The sequence below is a fragment of the Hermetia illucens genome, chromosome 4 (genome assembly GCF_905115235.1).
Source record: "Hermetia illucens chromosome 4, iHerIll2.2.curated.20191125, whole genome shotgun sequence".
In the NCBI taxonomy this organism is placed as follows: Eukaryota; Metazoa; Arthropoda; class Insecta; order Diptera; family Stratiomyidae; genus Hermetia; species Hermetia illucens.
In genome coordinates this window covers 26231316-26258385 of record NC_051852.1, presented here as the reverse complement: position 1 = coordinate 26258385, position 27070 = coordinate 26231316, and the positions used below count along the sequence as shown (strand labels likewise).

The following is a 27070-nucleotide window of genomic DNA, read 5'->3' as shown; positions in this document are numbered from 1 at the left end:
GCTGTTAGATTTCATTTGCAGGTGCCTACATATGAGATCCTTGACGTAGAGGCGCAACAAGAAATAATAAAATGAAAGATTGCCTTGCAAGATATTTTTCGGTTTCATTGGCGAAAAGTATCTAATTTAAACAAGTACCTATTTCAGTGTTATAGTCTTCTGAAAAATGTTTTTTACCGTTTGGGTTTTTATAGCTGTTCTTGTGATTATATCTTGATTAAGCTTCTCTTCTGTTGGTTCTCCCTGGCTTGCTTCTTCCGTCTGTGAAGTCGCTTCTCCGCTCGACAGAGTTCTTGGTAGGTCTCTGCGGGTGTCCGCGCTCTTAGAGAATGCAAGATTACTCGATATGCATCATTCTTCCGTTCCATTGCTAGCTTGCATTCATCGTCGCGCTTGGTGCGGTTAACGGTAATTAACTTAAAACAGGAAAATATTTCTTATGAGCTCGTGAGAAGTGGTCCCCCATTACAGACATACAAGGAATAAGTTGTTTCTTTACTACTCACTAGTGAAAATTAACAATCATCTACACAATCGTAACAGAAATGTCAATAGGGAAGAAGCAAATAGTCCAATAAACTCTGTAACAGGTGCAATATCCTCCAAGAACTACAACCTGAGAACGTTTGTCAAATCTTTTATTTAAAATACTCACTGATGATATTAAGAGCCGGGCTAACTTCACCCGTTAGGTCGATGACGAACATAAGCACGCACACATTATACAAATAAACTCGAAATAATAAAAATGCACAACTTTCCCGTTTCCAAGAACGGGATATTAGCTCTAGCCAATCACGGTCACATTGGCACGATGGCGATTTCACGAAATCGTCACAAATAAACTTTCCAACTTGTTCACGACATTGTCAAGGTTTTCTTATGCTCACGTCAAGAAGACTGAATACAGGAGGAGCAAACCAAGTGTATAGGGGGCGCTTATTCGTGGGGTAGGGACGAGGTAGTTAACTGCTTCGTGGCCCTTGTGCTAAATGTATTGGTGCGCCGGTGGTGCCTAGATGGTTTTCCATGTGCGTGTTTCCCCATTCCATGTGGCAAGCCATAAACAGCTGTGCAATGTCCCATGCTCGCAATCACGTGGCCGCTCACCAATACACTGCATCACATACACGGCACTAACACCAGATCTTATGCGCGGAATTTTTCTCGTGCACTTTCCGTAGATGATCGAAATTCGCAATGATTTTCCTCCATTATACAATTTCGAACAATGCGCCGGATGTTGAATCCTTTGTGCACAGTCTTCTTGGTTCACGTTCAGTTAGAAAATGTCACGAAATAGCAGCCGAACAACAGAAAGCAGCTCTTCTAAATGCGATTACCATTTTTTTTTCGAACGCAAAACGTACAAACTAAATTCACCAATTATCATTTTCAACAATCCCGTACTGGTTCCGAACCCCAATAAGTTTCAACATGAAAAAGAGGATGAAACATTTACATAAGTATAAGTATAACGATCAACAAACATTGAATCTGTTAGCAAAAAAAAGGTTTTTTCACTGGACTAGCCTACTAGAGCGTCCCTCTCGATACGACGCAGCGGCCCCCTTCCCTGCCTAGTCCGCGTCACACCGTCTCTGCTGGTTAAAGGTAAGCATAGTTATTGGTAAGACGGAGAAATTGGTATCTACAACATAAAAGACGAATGCGGTAAGAATGACTATATACGAGAGTCAGGGTCACCAAGCCTGGTTAGCGGTTCATCAACCGAAATGATTGGGCATCGGAAGACGATATTTAAATGAAGGTCCGTCAAAAAATGCTGATCGTCGAGCAGTTCATCATGAATTGGACAGACCCGACTGGTCAGGAATGTCTGCATCGATCTATCAAAAATCACACTTTAGTTCCATTAATAATTAAAACCGTATATTGTTTACCGATCAACGAACCGCGACGTTTAAATGTTAGGAATACATCGAACTGATTTCAACGGAAGAATCCACGACTTAAACAATCACTGCCGACATTTGGAGTAATTCTACTTGTCACCGTCACAGAAATTGAGGAACCAATGACACCGGCCAAAGCAACAGAACCTGAACACATCGCAGCTGAGCCGAAAAATTGGAACCCAGTACTCTACCACAGTGAGTTTTTCAATTGAGTTATGTTGGACGGTAGAGCATCGTCCGATTGGCAAGAAAGTACAACTACTTCAATATAAAGAAAGAAAGGCTGTCCAGCAAAATATTCAAAATACTTCCCATGAATCAAACTCATTCACGAAGAAGCGGCTTGGAAAGCATCGTAATTTCTACACTGCATTCCTGGCGGATACTTTTGACGGTGTGCCACTCAAACTCGTTTGGTATGCATTACGGCAACAGTTTGTGCCAGAAGAACTCGTGCGTTGATTTAAATTGCTCTACTGCAGCCCTAAGTTTTAAGAAAGACAGGTATATCAAAACCGCTCCTTGTCTCTATCGGCATTCATCAGAGAAACACCCTCTCGCCACTCCTTTTTGTTCAGGCCATAGCTGGACATCCAACGTCCAGCGTGTTATAAACTGCTCTATGCATATGATCTCTTCCTAGCATTTCATAAGAAAGCTGATCTTGAGCTACTTCTCCAAAACTAGAATGGTAGGCTAATGAAGCACGAGATTAGATTTATGTCTGGTTTTTGTAGTCTAGCCTAAAATTGATAGGCAAGGGTAGCTTCCTCCAAACTACAATTGTTAGTTATCAATGTAAATATATATTTCGGGAGCAACTTACCCCCTTCATCAGCACAAAGCTACTAAAAATAATTGCGATTATACCGTTCTTTTAGACTTATTCACTAATTACTTTTAACATTTTTTTTTTACTTTTATGTGAAATTGACTCTTTCACTGGTGTGTTAGGAAACAATGCCTTTACGTCGAACGACATCATCACTTTATCCTCACCCATCCTCTTAATGCAGCTTCTGAATTAGTTCGTGGGAGTTAGCCACTGAATACTTATTATTCGTGGTCCCAAGGGTCTGGCACTCATTGATCAACTAGTTGGCGATATTGTACGTCGGTGAGCTCGAGCCCGCAATGATTTCTCGCATCTCGTCCCCTTTCTTGTGGATTTTCGGTTGGCATCTGATTCTTGGGAACGCAGAATTAGCCATTCGGAGTCGCCCAATATTCGGGAATATTGCACTTGCTTCCTTCAACGCTCGATCGACACTTTTGATAGATTTGGGAAGCAAGTTGTTCCGCAATTCGAAGAAGTTTCTACTCTCCAGTTTTCGAAAAACAGCCTGGTCATACTTATCTTTGTCCATAACGACGACGTTGTTCCCCTTGTCCGCCTTGAGAAAGTATAGCGATTTATCATGAAGTTCGCGTATTGTTTTTTAAAAAAAATGTACACCCTCCATGAAGACCCCCTCCGATTCATTTGAACTTAGAAAGCTGCTACTAACTGCATGTCTGGTCGTTCACAGTTCCCACCTTTTCGACAATTTCGGGTGAATCGGTATTACCGTTTCTAAGAAAAGTACGGGTGACAAGCAGACAGACCGACATTGAACCGAGTTTAATAAGGCTTTGTGTGCGAAAAATGAGGACTAGCATGTCAAGAGCGATTGTTGCTCGAATAGTTCACTACCGAAATCTTCACGATAATATCCAATTTATCGAGCACCAGTGGACGCAGGGTATTGAACATTTGACACGATGAGTTCCTTATATTTGTCCATCGCGGCTCGCGGATGTCATCCACCACTTCAGCAATTACTGCCGATATTTGGAGCAATTTTATTTATCACCGCCACAGAAGTTGAGGAACGAATGAAACCTGTCAAAACAACAGAACCTGACGACGACGATGGAACCCAATACTCTAGTTCAGTGAGTTCTTCAATTGAGATATTGAGGATAGTAGAGTACCATCCGATTGGGACAGAAAGCACATCATTCGATTCGGTTGATACAACATACCATGGATCGGATTCGCGACATGAGATTGTTGAGAACTGCGGAAATATTGACCTACAATACTCGCATGCAGTTGCTCACAGGGAAACGGTTTAAGAAGCATCGCTCTCTCTACATTGCATTCCTGGATCTAGACAAGGCTTTTGATGGTAGGCCACACTAACACTGTGTATTGCGGCAATACCTAATTTCAGAAGAACTCGTGCGTTGGTTTCAATTGCTTTATTGCAACTTGAAGTTCGAAGGGTATAATAAGTAAGCACTCTATCGCCACTCCTTTTTGTTCTAGTTGTCACGGAAACTACCATACGGAATTTATTGTTGAAATGGTGTTTTCCAAGTATCTCATAAAAAAGCTGATCTCGAGCTATTTCTCTAAAATTCAGATCATTCAGCACGGTTTGCGAGTGTATCTAAATAAAGCAGAGCTTTCGATGACTTTTATGAAACAGACACTATCCTGTCCAGTATACACCCCACTGAAGACGGGAACAAGTTGTTTCCGAAATATCGATATTTGCTTGATAAAATAATCACTACTAGCGACGGAGACGGTGTTACGTTTTAATTTCCTTAAACCTGCCCGGTGGAAATACCGCGAATCACGCATTGATTACCATCCTATCGCTGACAGCGACCTACCGAAAACTGAGTGGTCTAAGTATCTGGGAGAAATGCTAACGCTAAACTGCGCTATCAAATTGTTTCACGAATCAGCAAACTAAGATGAAATGGGGTTCCACTAATTCCGTTCATTGTTATGGATGTACACGCCTATTACTGAGAAACTTGGCAAATTTGATCTAGACAAGGCGATTCCACTCCTGGATGAGGTAAAGGCCAAAGAAGAAGAAACAGTTATTAAAACTCGTGAGCGTGCTTAAATCTCCCTTTTTCAAAAGTTTGGATAATGGTCACTGGCAGCTTGGCAAAAATTTATCGCAGGCAGCATGTAGACATTAAGGCTTCCAATAAAAAAAACACTAAGGGAATCGCTATGAGATTGGAAAAGAAAAAAAACGTAGGATAACCTAAACTAGCTGATTTTATTTCAATCATATTGGTGTAGACATAATAATTCATAATTATTTAAGCTTACACTGTATACTATTGTTAGGTCCATTACTGCAATTTTCACTTGCAATATTTTATATACAATCATAAAAACGTATTTGTAGTGCATTTTCTTTACCCACATGCACTAGACTAAGGTAATAAACTTTATCGGCTTACCCTAAACTTATGATAAAACATAAATTTTCTCTGTACTCTGTACTATTTTAAATATTCGTATGAATAATATTGAAAATAATTTGCACGAAACGATTATTTAAGTTGTATTTTTTCCATAAAGAAGCTACGAACGACAATAATAACGCACTTAAAGATAAATACAAAAAGTAAATGGAAAGATATTTTTATAGACATTAATAACATTCTTACCTAATTACCACTGATGACAAAATACACTTCAAATGTGATATAAAGCAACAGCGAGATCATGATTATCCCCGCCGCCTTTGTGGTAATAAACTGTTATTGAACTATCACATATACTAATGCACTTTGAAAGAAAAAAAAAGAAAAATCCTTAAAATTCGTCAACTTAATACTTTTTCATATCGCGCAAGTCCGTTTCATTTTGTTTTTCAGCTAAATTTTCACTGTACAGTTGTTGCGAATTAACGTCGACCATTGCGTTTTCATTTAAAAAACTCGTGACTTTGTCCATGTTCAAATCGTAGAGACCGTTGGACTTTGGCGAAATCATTTCCAAAACATCTTTGTCAAGCAGCGTTTCTAGGCTCTCCAGTAGATGGCTGTTTATGTTAAAGCCACTAGTCTGTGCTGATTTCATAGTTTCTTGGAAGGATTTTGCAACGTTGCTCAGCAACATTTGTGATTTTCGTTGAATTTCTTTAGCGTTGTACCAGTTCTGATCATCGAATTCGAATTCACCTTTAATTTTCTTGCATGCAGGTTCGTCACCGTTTACGTCGTTTGATTTGCAATCTTCCATCTCGTTGAGGTAATCACGTTCAGCACTGATTTCACTGAGTGGGATATCGCTTGCATTTGTCTCCTCGTCGACATCTGTGTTTTGTCCTTTGATGTTGAATAACAGATTACGTCTGTTTTGGAGGATGGTTTCTTGTACAACATCGGCCAATTCACTGTCCTTGCCATTTTGACCAAGTTTGAGGTTCGGCGCTGCTATTAATGCCAAGCTTAGCAGAAGTACCATCAGACAAGTGGTGGGCTGGGCGGTTTTGTTGGTGCCTTTGGATAGAAGCGCTTGCAACTTTTTCATTTGTGACACTAGATTTTGATTTTGTGTTTGTAGCATTTTTATTCGCTTCAAAAGTGTCTGATTGTCTTCTGTGCATTGTCTGACTCGCTCCTCTAGTCCGTCCACGTATTCCTTTTTTCGTTTACGAGAATCCTGGGCGGAAATTTTGTTGCGGATTTTTCGACGTATGCGTTTTAGCTCGCGTTCCTCGTGTTTTGTAAGTGGATAGTGTGAGGGCAATGTGATACCTTCCTTTGCCAGTAACCGCTTCTCCTCCGTTGTCAAGGTAAGTTTCGGATACGGAGCTTCTGAATCACTGAGCTTCGCCTCCAAATCCTCGCAATCATATCCCTCATCTTGATTATCTTCAAGAATGAAACTGTCTACGTCTGATGCCTGATCGGAAACACATTCCTCTGAAAATAAAATTATATTAGATGATGGCCAGGTGGAGCTTGAGTGGATTCCTCACCTATGATTTTCTCCTTCTTCACCGAAAAATTATTGTTAAGCTCCTCAAGATGCTGAACGAACTTTATCTGATTTGCAGTGTTCGGCTTTTGGAGCGAAGTTAAATTTATTATCTTAAATCCTTTTAAATCTTTGCTTTCTTGCATGGGAGCGGGAATCAACACTGAACGGGGATTGGCAGCGTTTTGTACTCGAATAAGTTTTTTCACTACATTAACAAATGCGAATCATTTAAAATCAACTTTTTCAACAATAATAGAAACGAACTAGTACATACCTTCAGTAATATTTCCTTTATTGATAAAAAGTGTCCCTGGATTCGCCTGAATCTTGGCTCCATTCTGTGAATTTTTCAATTGTATTGTAACTTTCTTATTATTCGACTGTGTAAAGACATGCGGGGACACTTTAACTATTTTTATTTCTTTTCCTTGGCCAAATTTTCCTGTGGGTTGAATTACACTAGCATTCGAGACTGTAACGTATTGTTGAACTCTGGGTACAATGACCTGTGGTTTCACATCAATTTTCCTTTTATTGTTGACAATCTGAACTGGTGGTTGTTGCGTTGGACTGAATGAAGTATCGAATCGTACCGGAGAATTCTTTTCACCACGTTCGCTTATGGATGGTCCTGGTGAGGACATAGCCGGGCTAAGTGGTTCATATTCTGGGCTCATTTCACTGTAAGCAAAATGGAATTTAAATTCTATAAAATTTTAATGATTGAATGAACTCATTACATATCCAAATTATCTGATGATAAGCCGCTGTCGGAGGAGTTACTTGATATCGGTGCGGTAACAAATGGGGATTTTGATGATGCTTTTGTTTCAATGTAGTCATTTTCCAAGTAAGGCGAACGTTCATATTCTTGTGCTTCACGTTTTATATTAGCCGAAATGTCGTCAAGAGATTCCAGTCCCTTTGGTGGGTCGAATATTTGTAGCAAGTCGTTGTCCCAATTTATTATAGAATCAAGAAAGTTGTCGGAGCTTGAGGGCCAATCTTCTGACTGTAAAAAAAAATATTGAATTTTAGAAAATGCAAGTCTCTTGCAATTGTGCTTAAAGCATAATTTTAGTAATAATAATTTTCATGCAATAGTTTTAAAGGTAAAAAAGCGCGATTACCAGTTGGAGTAAGAACTCATTCACCCAATTCATTATAAAAATGCCAAATTTAAATACAAAATCATGGAGTCGTCTGGTTTCGTCCAAATATTTGCAAACTGCAATTGATTTTAGTAAAACTGCAAATTATACAACAATTTCCGTGGATTACGGCTAAAACGCTCACTCTTGCTACATGAAATCATCTAAAACTCTCACTTTGAATCATGAAGCATTGGTGATGCCACGTTAAAAACAATTTCATAAAAAATGCATAAATTTCTCTTCCAAAATTTCCACCAGGTCATCATCTAACCGAAGCGAGCGCACATATAACTTGCATCATGTTCATGCCCACGTGCTCCCAAACCGGTTTCAGTAAAAATTGAAATTTATCGGAATCTTATTGACCGGCCTAATTTAATTTATTGATAGTAATTTCAAACAAGTACCGGTCGGCTTCTGTGTAAAAGTTTTTGGATAGTTACTAAGCATGGTTATGAATGAATCCGGTTTCAGATTTTTACGTCGTATCTGCGCTGAAGCTCCGGTTAGTAAACAGGTTTAGTGAGCGACTCCGATTTGGTTCTAATTTCATGGAGCAGTTTCAACTTGATCTTTGTGCATAATTTCGGGATTGTTTGAATACGCGGTTGAAGCTGAGAATGCATCGAAAAGGCAAGATCGAAATCAATGCCATACGCGTAGGTCAAATAACAGCCTTCCAAAATATTCAGTTAATTTTAAGTTCGTTTGTTTTCCACTGGACTCTGTCTTCGAATATGGTTTGAACTCAGATTGAAATATCCCGTTCTCATCAGCATTCAATATTGGAATGGTTCTGCGCCAAGCGGTTGTTAATTTTCATATTTAACGTGGGCATTCCATGTGTCGTACCCCATAATGGAAGTGACTAAATTCGGAGCACAGTTAAGTGTTTTAAACCACATTTATACGGTAAAGGCAACTTTTATATTCTCGGTATCATTTGGAGCGTTTCACATCTAGGAAGACTAGAATAAGTTTGAAACTTTTTTATGGAGTATTGAGCTTTATTTCTCGGCCAAACTGTACAGATCTAATGTGAAATTTACATTTTTTAACAAGGTTAGTGATAGAAAGAACTTGAACTTGAAGATAAAATAAAATGCCGAAAACTTGTTATACAAGAAGTTGAGAACATAATTTCTCCTCAGACAATTGGACTTGTTACTGTTCAGTGCTTTATACTCGAGCGAAACCGAGGAACGCAGGTTAACAATTGAAGTAGAGTCGGATGTCGAATGTGAAGAAAATGAGTGAAGTTGCAAAAGGGAATATTTTGACTTTGCGAGCCGAATCTTTAAGCGTGCAGGAAATTTCGGCTAGAGTAGGCTACAGGAAGTCTGCATTAGCAACCTTTTTAAAAAAATTTGCTGAGACTGGGTCTACTGGGAGAAAACTAGGATCAGGAGCCCACGAAAAGTCTTCTACAAATGAGTATCGACTTTTAAAGAGGATTAGTCTTAGAGACCGCTTTAAGACTACTGAGGACGTAAGAAGGCATTTTGTTGGACTTGGAGGAACACTAGTTTCTGCAAGAACTGTACGACGGAGGCTCCAACAGGCTGGGATATGTGAACACCCGCTCGCTAAAAAACCGCGCTTGATCGCTCAAATGAAACGAAAACGCCTTGAGTTTGTTAAGAAGCACAAAAGCTGGACTGTTGATGATTAGAAGAATGTGATCTTCTCACGAGTGCATTCTCTGAACATCAAGTCATCCAGTGAGCAGAATGATTTGTGGATGCTTTTCGTATCGATTATTCATGCTTAGAGGGACGATCAAGACTGTTGATTATAAAAACATCCTGGAAGAAAATTTGGTACCTGTCCTCAAAGACCATTTTTCGCATATGGATCAAATGATTTTCCAAGATGATTCTGCTCCTTGTTATCGAGCTCAATTGGTAAGCATCCTCAACAATAGTCGGCAATTTAATCAGTTCAATGCCACGTCGAGTTATGGCGGTTATAAAAGCGAGACCAACATTGCCACTTGAAAGATCAAACGTCAAAACGTTTAAAGAAATTTAATACATGTAAAATTTGACAATGTATTGCAAAGTATCTTTTAATAAACGTATGGAAATCTTTAATAATTTTTTTAAATTTTACCTAATTTTGTTGTTGTAGATAGTCTGGTTAGAATGTGGGGGATCTTCTACCCCTGGCGTGGCAAATTTTATAACTCCAAACACGATGTCAGTAATAAAATCAATCAGCGACATTGAATCATTGATGATGTATTTTCCAGGCATTTACCACTGAATTTCCCAGGCAATTGATAAACAATGGCCACCACCGTTCCCCACTGAAATCCGATAATTGGCCACGCCATTATCGTGAAGGCCAACTCCTCTCATATATCGTTTGTATTTAGCGATCATTTGGGGTTTTTTTCGCATGGCTTGAAAATCGTGTAGCCCTATTTAGGGGCTCAATGTTTATGCAGTTACTTGCAACCACGACCGGGGAGTTATCGTGCCACTTGACGAATAACAAATTAGATTTTGGATCGTACGCCGAATAATACGTTCCTCTTTCTCTCTTCTTCAATTCAGAGTCTGGCAGAAGAGGACAACCGATTTTCTCTAACGGTCCCTGTGGCACAAAAACCTTTCTCGAGCAGCTTATAAAAAAGTTGGTAAGAAGAAAAGAAATTATCGAAGTAATTTCTGTTGTAGCACCAGCCTAAATTGAAATAAGTATCTATCTTCAGAGCACAAACACCAAGTTTTGAAACCAAAGCGAATTGACTTACTTTTCATAAACATTTTTACAGTATGTCGACCAAAAAGGGGAATCATCCCTTCATCTATCGAAAGCCTCCCAGAGAAAATTCCAAAGCTCATGAAATTGATGTTTAGGCTGTCAAAAAGTGGACGCAGTTTTGCAAACTTATTATTTTTGTTCAAGTGATCAAATCGTAAATCTGGGGGTCGCATACCACCCCTTGGCCAATAATGAGTTAATCATGTCTCGAACTGGGTGGATATTACAGGGACGAATCCACCAACGAAAACTGGATTAACATTTATGCATTTTCTCATGGAACGTTTGCTTCCTGTACAGAGGAGCTGCCAAGCAGCTAGCCGAAGATGCGTTGGTCAGCGCCGTTTTCCTGTAGAAGATCCACTACATCGTATATCTTAGCGGCCACCCGATGAACAATGCGCTTGGAGTAGGTTTCCTACTTAACAAAAAAAAAAAATGAAACCACCTGTTGTTGGCTTTGAAAACATAAGCGAAAGGCTACGCACTCTGCACTTGCGAACCAAATTTCAAAATATAAGCCTCATTCACCTTCACGCCCCTACAGAGGAGACTGCAGAGTCGGAGAAGGATACCTATGTGGCAGTAGAACGAACCCTCGAAACCTGCCGCAGGTATGATATCAAAATCATTTTTTGAGATTGGGAACACTGAAGCCATCCACAAAAAACTTCTCCGTAACACTTACAACAGAGGTCCTGGAGAGGAATTTAACCACTTGAAGAACTTTATCATTGATCCGACCATAAACATATTTGACCCCAGTCGGAATACTGGTTCTAGCTAGCAACGGACTGAAAGAACTCTCTATATCGGGCAATGCTGCACTCTCAAAGAACACGGGGATGCGTAGTAACAGGCCAGTTAATTTGTAGGTACAGGGAGAGCACCAAGTACGGAAGTTTTATAAACAAGTCGGCAAGATAAAGCAATTACAACTCGATGCTCATGCTGACGAGACAAATAGGATTATCTGATTTCCGGCCGTATGGGAATAATGGAGCAATGCGCTAAAAAACCAAAATATTGGCGAGTTTGAGTCAAAATACTTGCCACAGAATACCGCATCAAAAAGCAAACTATCTGCAGGCGTTGGTTCGATATAAGTTCCTGTCATTTATTATGTTTGCTTTTACCCTCAAATCCTTCCACTTACATCTCTGAGCCTGATAAGCTGACGGCAAAGAAAATTAACTTTCTTTCAAATCGGCATAATGTAAACTACCCAGAGGACGACAAGCTAACTCCATCATTCCGGAAATATTACTAAGCGTTTAATGGCGATAAAGGTTGAAAAGTAGGTGGGAACAGTATGGGTCACAATTTTCAACAAAAAGAAATTGGAGTAAAACTACGAAAGGCTCTGGATACTTTTCGCCTCTATATTGTTAAATTATCCACAACTGCTCGTGTACCTATGCGTCGAACACTTTGAACGACTAATATTTTTTTACCAATCCAGTGAACAGCTAAAATTCCTATCTGTTAAGTGTGTGCAATTTCAATTCCAGGAGGTTGATCAGGATCCGATTTAATTCTCTACTCAAATAGAATTCACTTAAATCGATTACCCAAAACATATGATCAATTCAGTGAGTTTCTATCCTCATTCACTTTCGTATGGCTCAGTGATCTCCAAAGAATTATCAGCGACTCAGTTATAATTATAACAGCCATCCACCATACTCAACTAATATAAATATAGATCACCCTCCTTTGGTTTTCCGGTCATAAGCACATAAACGGGAATGAGCTGGCTTACGAACTGATCAGGATTCGGCCCGCCTATAACAAAATCCGATCGCGAAATCACTTGTGCCAGACGTGTGCAAATGCATACAAGATTACGGGGATATGCACGGGTACTGGCCTGGAGGGCACCATGCCACCAGACCCGGCATGCCCTACAATTCGCATTGCCGAAGCTGCAGAGATGGGGGAGAAACCCTCAGGCACTTATTTCGCGATTGCCTAGCTCTAGCTTGAGTCAGGATACGGACACTAGGTGAATCATGCTTTGAGTACCACAGACCCATCTCTAGTGCAGGGTGGGAGAGCTACTTTCCTTCGTAAATGTTACTGGCTAGTTCTGAACATCTGGGCCAACTGGACTCTGCCCCCTCCACAGCGCTAATTCCTTGGAGCGACTACTAATACCTACCTACCTACCACAACTAAATATAAAATAATAATAATAAGTGGTCGATGAGGAAATCCGTGTGGTTATCAAATCAATAAACCAAAAATTAATAAATCGGTGTTTAACAGTTTATAAGGTATTGCGACCATTTTTTCAGTTTAATCTCAGCTGCCAGAAAAAGGTGATCAATTACTAATGCAAAAGCCATATGCATGTAATAACCGGCGGTAGATGTCCTGGCTTCGGAGTGTAAGAGCAACCCTCTACTATTGAAAGTGGACCTCCTTTATCAGTTTCAGATGTAAAGGTTCCTTCTAGATGATCATCTCCCAACAGAATTATGAAGAGCTTCCACTTGTATCTAAATTCTTGAAATAACTTTTGTTCCTCTTTGTAGCGAGGATCTACATAACAAATATTCATCTTTACTTCGAATAGTTCCACTCATCACTGGGTGATAGAACGGCGACAATCATCCTTTTTTGAAAAAAATCTTACTTTAGGAGATGTTTGGGTATAACAAGGTTGTTTCAACCATCACAACTCAAAAAGTAGCACTCATATCAGTGGGCCGCCAATCAACCTACGAATATGTTGCCAGAAATCAAGCATGTCAAGAGAAATACTCAAAGAGGCTATTTTTAAAAACATGTTTAAATCTCTTATCATCGTTGACCGTTGGTTGAAATCACTTAGGAAGTTGGGCCATTATATATATCAGAATATGGACAAGTTCAACAGAAAAATTGTGAGCCTTCTAAGGTACTCTCACAAATTACTCAATCTATGATAACCTCATCAGCTCATCGGACCTTCAAGACCGTGATCCTTGGAGGTTCTTCTTCTCTTATAATCAGGGATTAAAAAAGATCAGCATCATCGTTCTCACATCAACAGTCTCTTATGGGGCCCGCTGTTTCTCATTATTCAACTGGTAAGTTATAATCGCAAAAGATCTCATGCACTAGCAATTGTCAACGAGATCACTACCTTAATATTGCAGATATTATTAGAAATTTTCTCAATCATTTCATCCAGAAATTACTTTAATAACCATTTTGTAATTAATTGCAAAATTGAGAAACGAGGCAAAAGGTTTTTCCACATCTCTATACATGGGGATCCAGAACCTTGCCAGAAAGTAAATGATTTTCTAATTGGATTATAACCACTTCCACCCGCCAACAACGCCGGCACGGTGAGTGCATTAACTTCAAGGAGCGCCAGGAAAGTAAGTATACTGCCTATTATGTTATGCAAGGATGAAACGAAACAACCATCTCGGAGCATTTTTAGTCGCTTCCCGACAAGTACACCTTGAAAAAAAAATATATTAAGAAGACCAAACTAATCTTCAACTTTATTGTCGACGACGAAACCAGAGAGTATTTGGCAAAAGGGAAGAATTTCTTCTCATGCACGGATGATGAAACCGGTTAACATTGTCATCCGCGGGCTCCACGGGTTTAATCCAGGCACCAATGTCATCACGGCGATTGCACAGGCCGGCTTATTCAAGGTCACAATAAGAGAATACGAGACGAGACGCTCACTATGGGAAAATCGTACGTTCGACCTCAGGGTCGTCACCTTTCAGCCATTAAAAGCCGTATTAAAATAAGGCAAAGCTCACCGAAGTAAAAACCTTCCTGAATACGCTCATTCGTAATAAGGTGATCCATGGAGTGTGACCGTAAAGCGTAGCAGTAAAACCCGTCTGCATTAATTGTTTTCCGTCGGAACATCCGGCTAAGTACAGGAAATATCCTGTCTCCTTGGATGTCAAGAAGGGCTCCAGGGATGTTTACACATCTAAAATTAATCCTGGGGTATTACACGCTCAAGGAATTCGGGGAAACATTTCCCCATGAACACAGCAGCCTCCTGCTCGGACAACACCTTCACAGATACATGACGTCATTAATAGCCAAACGCAGGAACTATTCGAGTGTAGCCTACCTGAACTTAGCCGTCAATTGAAAAGATCCCCACAAAGACCTGTCCAATCATAACTTAGTTAATTTTACTCTATGATTATAATAAAATTATGTTTTTCTGGCGGAATTGTGATGTTTCTTCAATACATATTTTCCATATGAAGCGCCCTCTTAATACATCCAAGAACCAATCCAGTGAAAAGCCAGAGTCTTCATGAATCGATGGGGCCAAAATCAACGAAGAGGTATACCGTCGTAGCATTCTACACTCCGTAGTATTTTTGTGGACCAAACAACACTCCAGCAATGAGATTTGGATGTTTCAACAATACTCCATTCGGGTACCTAACGCAAAACTGACTCAAGAATGGCAGCCGCCCAACTCGCCGGACTTTACGTTATTTGTGTAACGCGGAATCAAGAATTCTTTTCCGAAATCTGTCCATTGCCTGCCATTTAAATCAAATTCTCAGTGTTTTATGAATCAGCCCGTCATCATTTTATATTACTCAACAATTTGTTGATATACAACAAATATCATTCTCGTCAAGTACTTATGTATGTACCAATCCATTTAGACATTCGACAATTATTGCAATCAACACGATCCTTGTGTAAATACATATTCGTGAGATAGTAGAGCTACAAATAACTATGCAATCATCATTGCAAGTGGATTTGAACCAAACAAACACTACATGAAGTTGAAGAGTAATTTGATGTATTGCTTCCACGAATAAGAAACGGAAACAGTGCCGTTTTATTTTGCATCCACTGGGAACTATGTACGTGTTTTGATTCTTAAAATATCAATGAAATAGAAAAAAAACTGCTTTGTGCGTGTGCGTCCAAAATAATAATTGAAAAACAAACATATGACCACCGAGAACACCACAATGCAAATTCTTGAAAATGTACACAAACAAAACGACGCATTTGCAGATATTTTATCTTTCTTATCATTTCATGATGTTAAAATGACGATGACGAACTGCGGCATTAGCTTCCAAATACCACAATATAGACAGAGTTCAATTACCGTGTAATTCCTGTTTTACGATATCATATAAAATTATTCTGACTATATTTCGCCTCATTTCCAGATGCTCAAAAGAAATGTTTGGATAATTAAAATTCTGGAAAAGTTCAAATCTCTTGAAAAATTCAATAAAAATAAAAAAACTCAAAACCATACGGAAGCATGTGTTCCATACTAAATATAACAGAATTCGACTTACAGAGAATAATTTACGTAATTCAGGGGGAAAACGGTCTACTCTTAGGAAATATGTAGTTTCATAGAATTGACTAGATTAGTTATTAATAACTGGGAATTGATTTCTTAACGAAAACGACTCGAAGCACTTAACGCTGTCAGTCAGTCGGTTTTCTGTTTATGCGTTTATCGAATTTCAAAGTTTAGCAGCACTACATGCCGCGAATAGAAAAACTTCGAGCAACAATTGCGAGAAACTGACTTGGTTGAGCATCAGTTGCCGGGGATCCAAAAATGTAGAATGACTCCCTAGCCTAGCTCAAGCAATGAATCTATTTAGTGTATTCGTTGTGTATTGTTATTGATGTTTTGATAAACGGCCTTTAAACGCTTATTAAAGCTAAACCGCTCAGAAGTGCATAATTTACAATACAGAAAGACTCACCATTTTATTCATATATATATTTTCAAGACTATAATACTACGAATTTAGGATATAATGAAAAAAGAAATGATCAATCAATATTTGCTTGAATTGCCATCTAATCCTCAGATAATTATAATGTTGTTCGCAAAAGTAATCAAATGTACTCGTAAAGATAAGACTTTTATGGTTAACTGATAAATTTAAAACCTGTGCAATCTGCCTTTTTAAAATTCAAGGTTGAATAACCGGTGATAAGCTTACAAAGCAAAAATTACTCAGCCGAAGGAACCTCATTATAGTTTACGCAGTCACAACGCATTAACTAATTAGTACAACTGAAAATAGTTTTAATATCTTTAACGAGTTTTACGAAAAGATTCTTGCCAAAATTAATGTCTGGTTTAGTTTTCAGGAAATTTGGTTCAATTACTGAAGGAGCAAATGGAATATTGGCGTGTGCCTGTCGAGAAAGACTGCATACAAAATGAACCGCCATGGGATTTCACAATGAAAATTGTTCCCATACAAGAAACGCGTTTCATCTGGAAAAGGTCATTTAGGGTGTAAAACAAACCCCTCCAATAATCGACTTCAAGATCATTACTAGCGAATAGAATGCATTTTTTTAAACAAGGAAGCGTTAGCAGTTGCAATTGAATAGAAAATCTGCGTTAATCTATGATTATTACACTTTGTTCACTCCTTTTCAGAACATAGACTATCCATGCGGTCTCTTCTTTTATGTTGTTGTTGTCTCCTATTTGACTTACTGTATCTGACTTTCATTTTCATCAAATTTAATACTGCGAAAAAAGATAACTTTATAGTATCGGGAAAAGCACAAGAATTCTAACATCTATGAAGAAATTATATCTTGGCATAAGGTCGAGAGGCTGAGACTCAACCACTCAGCCATTGCACGGTGACCGTCAAAATAGTTTGACTATCTAGGAATAAGCGAGCGGACTCAATTGGAAGAACCACAATAAAGGGATTCGTTCAAAAGCAATACGAACTAACAAAGTCATATTTCAGAAGAAATGTTCCTTATGTACTAGGATGCAATAAAATTGGAGTCGAGTGGGGTACGCATGGTTGCCATAAACCCCTGAGGCATAGCATCAACCACACCTACGTGCCATTGCGAATCCGAGACAGAATCTTAAAATGATAACAACTTTAGAAAAAAATGACCCGCCCTCAAATCGCCTAGTCGATCAACAAATAACTTTCATAGGAAAAACCCTGCCCATGCCTTGCAGAAAATTTTAGAAAAAAAAAGTAAACAAGTCGGGAAACTGGAAGCTTGACGCTTCAGGTATAAAAGGTTTTGTGTTTCCCTATGTGAGGAGCATAACATAGTTCTCCATTGGCTGATAGCATTGAGCCGAGGTATTTAAATCGTTGAGTTCTGGGTAGGTTACAGCCATTGCCAGAACTGAGTGGAAGAATTTGAGGGGGCTTTTTCAGTAAATTTCTAAAAGTGGGTAATATATTATTAGTAAGTTTATTTGAGCAGATATCGGAATGGGACATATTTTGAGGCCTAGATTTCATCTAAGTCCACCACCCTGATTTTTTTTCAGATTTTTAGGTTGGGTAGTTTCCGAAAATGAGTCCTGTCTCACTTTAAGTGCGTAAATTTTGACTCTCCACTCGCGCACTTTGCAATTCATGACTAAAATAATATCAGCTACGGAAAGTATTAATTGAAACCTTTCATTCACCTACACGACTATATCTGGTGGAAACAATTGTTGAATCCTCCTTTGCATGTATGGGGAGCCCCCTTTAAACTCCACTTAAATTTATGCCACTCGCTGTATGCATGGGATTTCATAGTTTCCATCTGTTCACCAAATTTCGTTCGGATCGGTTTAGCCGTTTTGGAGCAAAGTGCGTGTGACAGACAGACATACAGACAGTGAATCGATTTTAATAAGGTTTTATTTTACACAAAACCTTAAAAAAAATATCCTGCTCTCTATATTGTGTAAGAATATGTGTCAGAGGAACAATGAACCAAGTTTATTTTTGAAAATTCAGAGAAATGGTTCGTTTCTAACTTCTCCTTACTCAGGGATTCAAATAAGAAAAATTCAAATTTGGGAGTTAAGCCCTCATGTGACAGAGACAATAGATAATTTCCGTAATGCTAATTTTGCTAAAAAAAACAAAAGACTCCCCTAAATATTGTGTCGGAGGACGGAGGATGCTTTTCCTGGAATGGTAAATATCGCTTTTTCTAGGTAAACGATAAAATAATCGGAATAGAGGACAAAGCCATTTTGGAAAACATAATGGAACATCCGAAGAGAACATAGCGTTGTGTTCGGTTTTCAGCAGGATAATGACAAAAACACATTTTGAAGTTGGTAAACATTTTTTTGAAAATAATCAAGTCAACCAAATAACTGGCCATATCAATCTCCGGATCTCAATCTGGGCTCCCACAGAAATAAGAACAGATCAGAATACCAGAAGCTGGACGCTTGGGGTATAAAGTTTTTGTGTTTATCCTGTGTGAGAAATTTCCTATTCATGTTTTCCCATTCGCGTATACCTCCAATTCAAAATATTCCTTGATAAACAAATGTATTTCAGAATTCCAACTCCGCCGTTCATATGAGTTCCCTTTATATGACGCCTTAAAGCGCGATAAATTCATGTGAAGTACACAATTTTATAACTTTGTTAATAATAGTTGGATTTTTGTCAAACTTTCGAAAATTATTCATTATATTATCACTTATAACTGTACCATACTTCTAGGATGTAAGGGGGCTTTTGAATTAATTTCTAAAATGTGGTGACATACCATTATTAACTTTATTTAAGCAGATATCGGAATGGGTTGCATTTTGACGCCTAAATTTCGTATGGATGCCCTATTGTGATTTTTTCGGGTGGATAGGTTCTGAGAACAAGATCTGTTACACTTTTTGGATCACACATTTTGAAGCCTCACTCCCCTATGTTTCACCCGGTATTAAAAATATCATCAGTTTCGTACTAATCAGTACTAATCGAGCACTTTCATTCAATACCCCACACGCCCATATTCTATAAAACAAAATTTACACCCTCGCTTCACATGTAGCCCCGCCAGAATTAAAAACTTACGGCTACAAGCAATTGTTTTATGTTCGTGGAAAATGTTAAATTTGTCTTCAAGCAATAGTTTTTTAGGCGCTTAACCGGCTATAACAAATCTTGACGTTATGAGGTCAAAAATTTTGTCTACCATTGAAAAATGTGTGAAATTCTTATTTTTTGAAAATACCGAGAAGGAAAGGTTTAACCATTGAAATTAAGGTGTTAATTGCGAATATAATAGAAAATAATCTAAAAAATTTAAAACGGTGAATATTTGATATAGTGAATCATTTAATATTTACTAAAAACCCATCCATTTTTTAAGGTTTTGTGTAAACACAAAACCTTATTAAAATCGGTTTACTGCCTGTCTGTCTGTCCGTCACACGCATTTTTCTCGGAGACGGTTATAGCGATTGACACCAAATTTGGTGGAAAGGTGGGAACTGTGAACGCTCACACATACAGTGAGTTACATCCTTTTACGTTGAATTTAAGGGGGGTCCCCATACATGCAAAAGGGGGGTGTAAAATTTTTTTTCATCAAATATAGTCATGTGGGGTATCAAATTAAAGGTCTCGATTAGTACTTTTCGAAGCCGGTTTTAGTTTTGACATTTCTTGGAAACGTGGGGAGTGCGGGGGGTTGAAAGTGATCATCTATTTAAGGTGGCCATTCTCAGAAACTACTAAACCGAAAAATCTGAAAAAAATCAGGAGGCTGCCAGTATATGGTGCCTTGGCTCCGAAATACCTTTCATACCGATATCTGTTCAAAGAAAGTTAATATTAGTATATTACTATAATTTTTTGTAATTGGCTGCAAACCCCCCTTAAATTCATCCTAGCGGCACGAAATTCTGCAGTGATGTAGGTCATAATGTAGAGCACGATCATACCAAGTTTGATGGAAATCGCACTATTACTAACAAATTTATAATACGTCGAAGTTGTTGCTTCTTTGAAAATTGAAGACTATCAATGTCAATATCACCCGAAAGTGGACATATGCATATATTACGTGCTACGTACCAAGAAATACACAAAACCTTTCGTACCTGAAGCATCCAGCTTCCGGTTTCCCGACTTGTTTAAAAATTCTTGGGAGAAGAACTCGCAATAAATGTACAGTTAGCATCATGTATGTGATGTGGACTATAACCGGCCTTTGTTTCTAGGAAAATTACGACATCTTGAAATTGCCAATAGTTTTCTCCAATATACCTTGCTAGTCAGACTTTAATCCTTTTCTTACTTCCAGACAAATCAGATATACATAAGCCGAGTGTCCTGTGCGCGAAAGGGTTTGAATTTGTGTTTTGTATTTATGCCCTAAAAGATCGAAAGTTATGGTGTCTGCAGTATCGAAGTTGAGGACAGGACAATAGTCTGAATATTCGAGCAGAAGCCTACTGTAACATTGTGTCGAACTCAACACTTGTCAGAGGGAAAAGAGGTTACGATGATGACAATAAAAAAAATACAACTAACAACATAAATCGCGGAGAATATCGATCCCAACTTTATTAACCTACTTTTTACTGATCGTCTTGTTTCTTTGAGCGAAGACTACCCAAAAAGGAGCGTCGCCTATACGCCGAAAACCACACAACTAACATACCGTTAAACATCTCTTCTGCGTCTGGGGATATTTCAAAATCGAAGGTTCGGTACCCTTGAACTGTTTAATCACTCTGAACGCACGGAGGACGAAGGAAATTTTTCCAGGAATTTGCACTCGAAAATTGTTTGGCACAAATTGTAATATTAGTTCCTTTTTCTTTTCCAGTACACAAGCTCTTGTAATACTGGGTGTACAAGAATTCGACTCTAAATAAAAAATTGCCGCAAGATTGCGGTTGAAATCATAATAAATTTTGATATTTCTCCCTTAGAAATTAGCAAAAAAGCATCTCTATCGCAATTATGGCCAAGGCTCTTCTTTGAAGAAACTGTAATATCCATTGCCATTCTCGAATGACTCCTCAGGATAAGTTAACTCTTCGATTAAGGTCAAGTCACTGTAAATCTAGACAGAGAAGGAATTCAATGAAGATAAACGGTCTAGTTTATTTATTACGTAGCTAGTTTCAAAAAAAAAAAAACAAAAATAGATAGCGAACAAACACTTTGAGTGTTTATCGAGGTTATTTAAGTTATAAATTGCATCACCACTAGAGAGATAAATTTTAAATACTTTTCTTATCTACAAGATGTAAATATTGTATGTTAATCAGTAAATAAACTAATACCAAACATATGGTATGCGCTACCCAATTTTAGTTAGCAATATCGTGCGTCAATAATTTGGTCCACAAAGAAACACTGCAATATTTTCAACCGTGATAATAACCAAATATATTTTTCCGAAATGGTTGATGTGAGCTATTATAACCAATATAAAGAAAAATTAAATCTCGCTACATGCAAAATATAAACAGCAGAAACCAAGGGAGAAACAAATCATGCAGAAGGACCTAAAACTAAAGAAATTCTAAGCATTTGATCAAAGATGGAGATTCCACCAAGCCTTTATTTTGCTCGGGGCAAGGAATAGGAATTTAATTGAAACAAGTCGGGAAATCGGAAGCTGGACGCTTCAGGTATGAAAGGTTTTATGTGGTTCTTATATAAAGATATTTGAGTGTGCATTTGCCACATTAGTACGTAACACATAATATATGCATATATTCATCATCATCAACGGTGCAACAACCGGTATTCAGTCTAGGCCTGCTTTAATAAGGAACTCCAGATAACCCGGTTTTGCGCCGAGATTCATCATATATTATGGAAGAGTATCCACTTTCGGGTGATATTGACATTCATAGTCTAGAATTTGCAAAGAAGTAACAAGTTTGACCTATAATAACTTTGTTAGTAATAGTGCGATTTCCGCCAAACTTGGTGGGATCATGGGTTATCTCTGACGGAATCTTGAATGGAAGGATGGGGTTATGTTGCATCCCATTGGCTTAATATATGTCTCACCAAAATTTAGTGTCCGGATGGCTCAAGTGGTTAGAGCGCTGGGCTGTCGTAGCGGAAGGTCGCGGTTCAAATCTCGCTGGGGGCAGAGGAATTTGTTATCGTGATTGGATGTCGGACACCAGTCGACTCAGCTGTGAATGAATACCTGAGTCAAATCAGGGTAATAATCTCGGGCGAGCGCAATGCTGACCACATTGCCTCCCACAGTGTACTGTGGTGTACCGTTACGGTCTTGAATGAAGTGCTCTAACACACTTCAAGGCCCTGATCCAATATGGATTGTTGCGCCAACGATTATTATTATTATTAAAATTTATTTAATTTTAAAAAACCTGTCCTAGTCACTAGGCTAAGAAGATAATCCACTAGTTCCACCTGATATCCATCATTTTAGAGTCTTTTCTGAAGATAATAAGGAGCAGCATAGCCGTAGGATATATATCAAGGGCGTGGTGGCAGGCAGGCTCTTTTTCATCCTAAACCTTTCAGACCAATTTGCCTGACTATGTTCGTACTCAAAACGGTGGAGAAGATAATAGACAGCTATATCGTAGCTATAGCGTGCTCATGCACAATCCCCTATATCAATATAAACACGAACAACCGAAACGGAATGCCATAGAAACAAAAGATATAGCGCTGGATATCGGAGTATTTGATAACGCACACAGAGATACAGGATGCCATGATCCACAAGGGAGGGGAAACACTCTGGCTTTCTGGATGAGTAAATAGAAGTACCGACAGTTACAAATTCTATTGGCATGAATACTACTCAAGGTGGTCCACAGGGCGGGGAATTATAACCGCCTATGTATGGTGTAGCAGTAGATGACCTCCTGGGCGAACTAGCTAATACTGGGAAACAGATCCATGGTTACACTGACGACATTGTTTTAATCTATAGGGGTAAATGTGCAGGAAGACGGGGCTGCATATCAATCCAGCCAAAATCACCATAATACCATGCACTAGAGAGCGTAAGCTTGATCACCTAATAACCATAAGGTTACATGGCATGGAGATGAAACGAGATATATAGATCAAATATTTGGGAATTACACTATACCGCTCTGATGACTTGCAGGTCCATAACAGGAAAAGGATGGAGTTGCACCCCGAAGATACTACTTTGGATATACACTGCAATAGTCAGACCAATGAGAACCTATGGGGCGGTAATCTGGAGACAAACAACTGAACTCAGCACAGAAGTTTAACCAACCACGCCCCATACTCGACTCAGCGCGGGCAAATGGTAAAAAGCTACAGTGGAGCGATATGTCGGGAGCTTTACCCAGAAAAACAACTTATTGGGAAAATCTCACCAAGGCACTTGAGTGGAACCTCTGTTATCATTTCACCTTTATGCAAGGCATGAGGACCAGTAGTAGAATAAGCACCTATGAATAATCGCAATAAGTCCAACGGAGCCGCGAGCTGAAAACAAAAAGTGCTGTAGACATCATGGATGATAGGGGCATTCTTTATGGAATCGAGGATTCAGTGTGAGGTAAGCCGATAAAAACTCGCTTATGAGCATTTTATTCCAAATTTTTTAACTGTTCAAAACTTCAAAGAGTGGAAAATTGAAATTTCGAAAAAACTTCCCTGCGTTACCTGGGGAAAGCGATCATCTAATGAAAGAACGTTGAGTTTTTGATGTTAGATAATCCAGTAACGAGTTATGAGAGGCACTGTAATTCTAGTTTTTCCAGAGACGCTTCCAAATAATTGCTATCATTGCCTTATTTTTCAATACTTCTTCATGAAAATGTTACACAATATTTTTCGAATCCCATTTCTTAATGCCACAAATCCACAATATTGTGCACGAATCAACGTTACCCCCTTAAAGATATGGAGATATAAAATGGTGGAAAAAATCTTCAAATAAAAGCCTCTATATAAAGTCGATATCGGAGTAATCACCGACGGAATCTTGGATGGATGGATGGGAAGATTTCGTGTAAGCCTTTTGGCTTATTATAACATATGTCTTTAATTTAATTTTAAAAATCCCCCCCTAGCTACACCTGATTGAACCCTTCCTCAAGGCTTCTTATTACCCAGATAGTAAATGCCTACAGTGTCGGGCAATCCAATATGACATGTGAAGTATCCATATTGAGTCCCCAATATACATTCTCATTGTGCGTAGATATCTCAATAGGAGGCAGTGACGGTTTACTAGACCTATGAGTACTCTCATTCTAAGTTCACTAGTTTAGTTCCCAGCCTCGCAAGCTTCCAACAGGTGCAGTTTGTGGATTTAACAGGGAGGCATACATTCCATAATGGGTGTTTGCGACCCTTTCCCGCAAATACAACTGGCGTTCACATTACCATCAATACCTTTTGCCCTGTTATCGGTTTCAAGGTCTTCTCGTGGCAACCTGCCAGGGCATTGAGATTTCACTGCCATTCCCATGCTGATTTAGTCGTACTTACTCCGTAGGCTCTGGCAGCTGAAGTCTGTGCCCTGTAAACCTCGCTTCCTTCTTTACTACGAAGTCCAAGGGTTGCAATAGCAGCAAAGTCTACAGGACAAGCTGGGTGTGGTCTTCATGACATTCATAGGGACAAAGCAGATGAATTTTTGAAGCAAGAATAAAGAATATTTTCTGGAAAGCTTGGCTTAGCATCACCTCTGGCCACTAAACTAGTGGTCTATACGTAAACACGGGCTTTGCCGAATCTTAATGTGATTCAATGGAACTCGATTTGGAGACGTTGGGAAATATTAGGTTAAATATTAAGTAACATTCTCTTTATGAAGAATAAGTGCAAATTGTAATGACGCTGATACCATCCCCGACATTAGTATCTGCACTGTTTTTTCATGGAAGGCTTGAAACACGGAAAAAATTGCAAGAAGTAAACCTAGGATAAACTGTATATGTGGGAGCAGTTTTAAAACCTTTAATCTTTAAATTCGTAGGTCTAGGATAATCCAAGTACTCGTGAAAAGGGCGTAGCCTAAGTGGCAGATAAGGTGAGTGTTGTCTAAACAATGATTAATTGCAATAGATGATGCGTAATCGTTTTGAGAAAAAAATTGTCACTTAGCAACTTTTGAAGTAGATGCGAGATTAACGGAGACGAGGCAAACAACATCGATAACCATATTATCAACGGTTTAACTATTTGCATTCATGCAATCATTGAAATTTGGCATTGATGATGCGATTAAACCCACGTCGTTGCTTACCTTCTAATCTACAGAAAAAGTTAATTGATTTTCTGTTAATTGTTTGTAATCTATCTGAGCTTAAGGGATGAAGGATAACATGCTCCGTGTGGTGAAATCGCAAGAGGAATTGATGGAGTCACAGATTTCTAGATGATACTTTGCCTGATTCAAGTTTTGAAATTATGATGCAAAGCGAAATACCAGCGCGCCGATCATCGTTGACTCATCGTCGCCGAAAACCAGTTAGTGAAAGGAAATGCCTTTCATTCCAACTGCTATTAGTGGAACCCAGTTAAAACTATGATTTCTGTGAAAGCAATATCGGGAACTATTAGCCATGCCCATTTCGTCACAATGTCAGTAGCCTAAGCTGTTATCAACTATCGTTCTTATCTCCGTGTCGAGCGTAGTACGTGAGAACTAGCCCGGTCAGCACTATTGCTCCACGAGAAGCCTAATCAGCATGTTTTCGTAACAAACGAGTTTTGAACTTGTTGCGGTGGCAACTGGAATTCCTAATCTGTAGATCGGCATGTGCTCGTGTAAGGGATTTTTATTTTCAGGCACTGCAGGAAGTCCCATATTGCGTTCTACTCACATAAATGCGTTCATTACTTTTCTCGGGAAAATTGCATTCGTCAGCAATGTCAAGCATATGTGTTGAAACGAAATGAGGTCAATGATGTTTCCCGCTATTGCCCGGGTACTTTGTTGCTATTTTCAGACTAGATATTTACCATTAAGTCGCCCGAGCACTTTGGATCCAATACGTCGTCTTTCATGTCGAAATCCTGCGCCGTCGGCTTACTATCTTTTGTAAATAGGAAATCCATATTGTAGCTTTTGTACGGGGCGGCCCGTTCGCAACACGTAAAACGGCCGGACGATCGTCAACCGAACGACGAGCTCTTGGCACCGCACAAAGTACACACAAGCGATTCGCCGAACTGATCCGGTCAATAGTTCACCCGCGCTAAACTATGTCTTAATGTCGTAAACCCGACGCAATAACAATAAATCGATATACACAACACTGTCACAAACAAGACTGCCACTATGTCAAGGGTTGATTTTTCATAATAAACAAATAATTAATCAAAAATAAAACCCCCATTTTCCTTCCAACGTGGAACTCCGGCAAACGTCATCAAAATCAAATCGGGCCTACCAACATGACACGAACCAAGTGGGAGCTGTTAAACGAGCAAGTGCACTGTCAGAGTTGTCGTTCTTGTGCTAATTGGAAATTAGAGACTAGTACAAAATCATTGTGCAACTTTGTTTGAACCGGGGATTTTATTGATGTTTTTATTACTATCGATGGTTTCTGAGTTTCTGGTCGTGACATAGACTGTGAAAGAGATCAGTTATAATGGAATCAACGCAAAAATACTCTAGAAAGTCTACATTCGGCTCTCAGCCTAACACAAAACGAACTGAAT

At 38.9% G+C, this 27070-nt stretch overlaps 1 protein-coding gene across 1 annotated transcript; it reads right to left on the bottom strand.

The window, feature by feature from the left end:
• Nucleotides 1-4968: 4968 nt before the first annotated feature.
• LOC119654293 lies at nt 4969-26796 on the bottom strand. The gene is made up of 5 exons (XM_038059598.1): nt 26366-26796; nt 7446-7717; nt 6980-7386; nt 6704-6910; nt 4969-6647 (listed from the first exon to the last, which is right to left on the bottom strand). The coding sequence occupies exons 1-5, from the start codon at nt 26459-26461 to the stop codon at nt 5548-5550; spliced, it is 2082 nt and encodes a 693-aa protein (XP_037915526.1). The 5' UTR covers nt 26462-26796; the 3' UTR covers nt 4969-5547.
• Between the last annotated feature and the right edge of the window lie 274 nt (nt 26797-27070).

What these genes read in the sequence shown, in the direction of transcription:
- LOC119654293 (XM_038059598.1), bottom strand. Translation starts at nt 26,461, where the DNA reads ATGGATTTCCTATTTACAAAAGATAGTAAGCCGACGGCGCAGGATTTC. An exon ending in AGTGCTCGGGCGACTTAATG is followed by an intron (nt 7,718 to 26,365) that starts GTAAATATCTAG and finishes TTTTTTTTACAG; the next exon opens with TCAGAAGATTGGCCCTCAAG. An exon ending in TCATCAGATAATTTGGATAT is followed by an intron (nt 7,387 to 7,445) that starts GTAATGAGTTCA and finishes TTTTGCTTACAG; the next exon opens with TGAAATGAGCCCAGAATATG.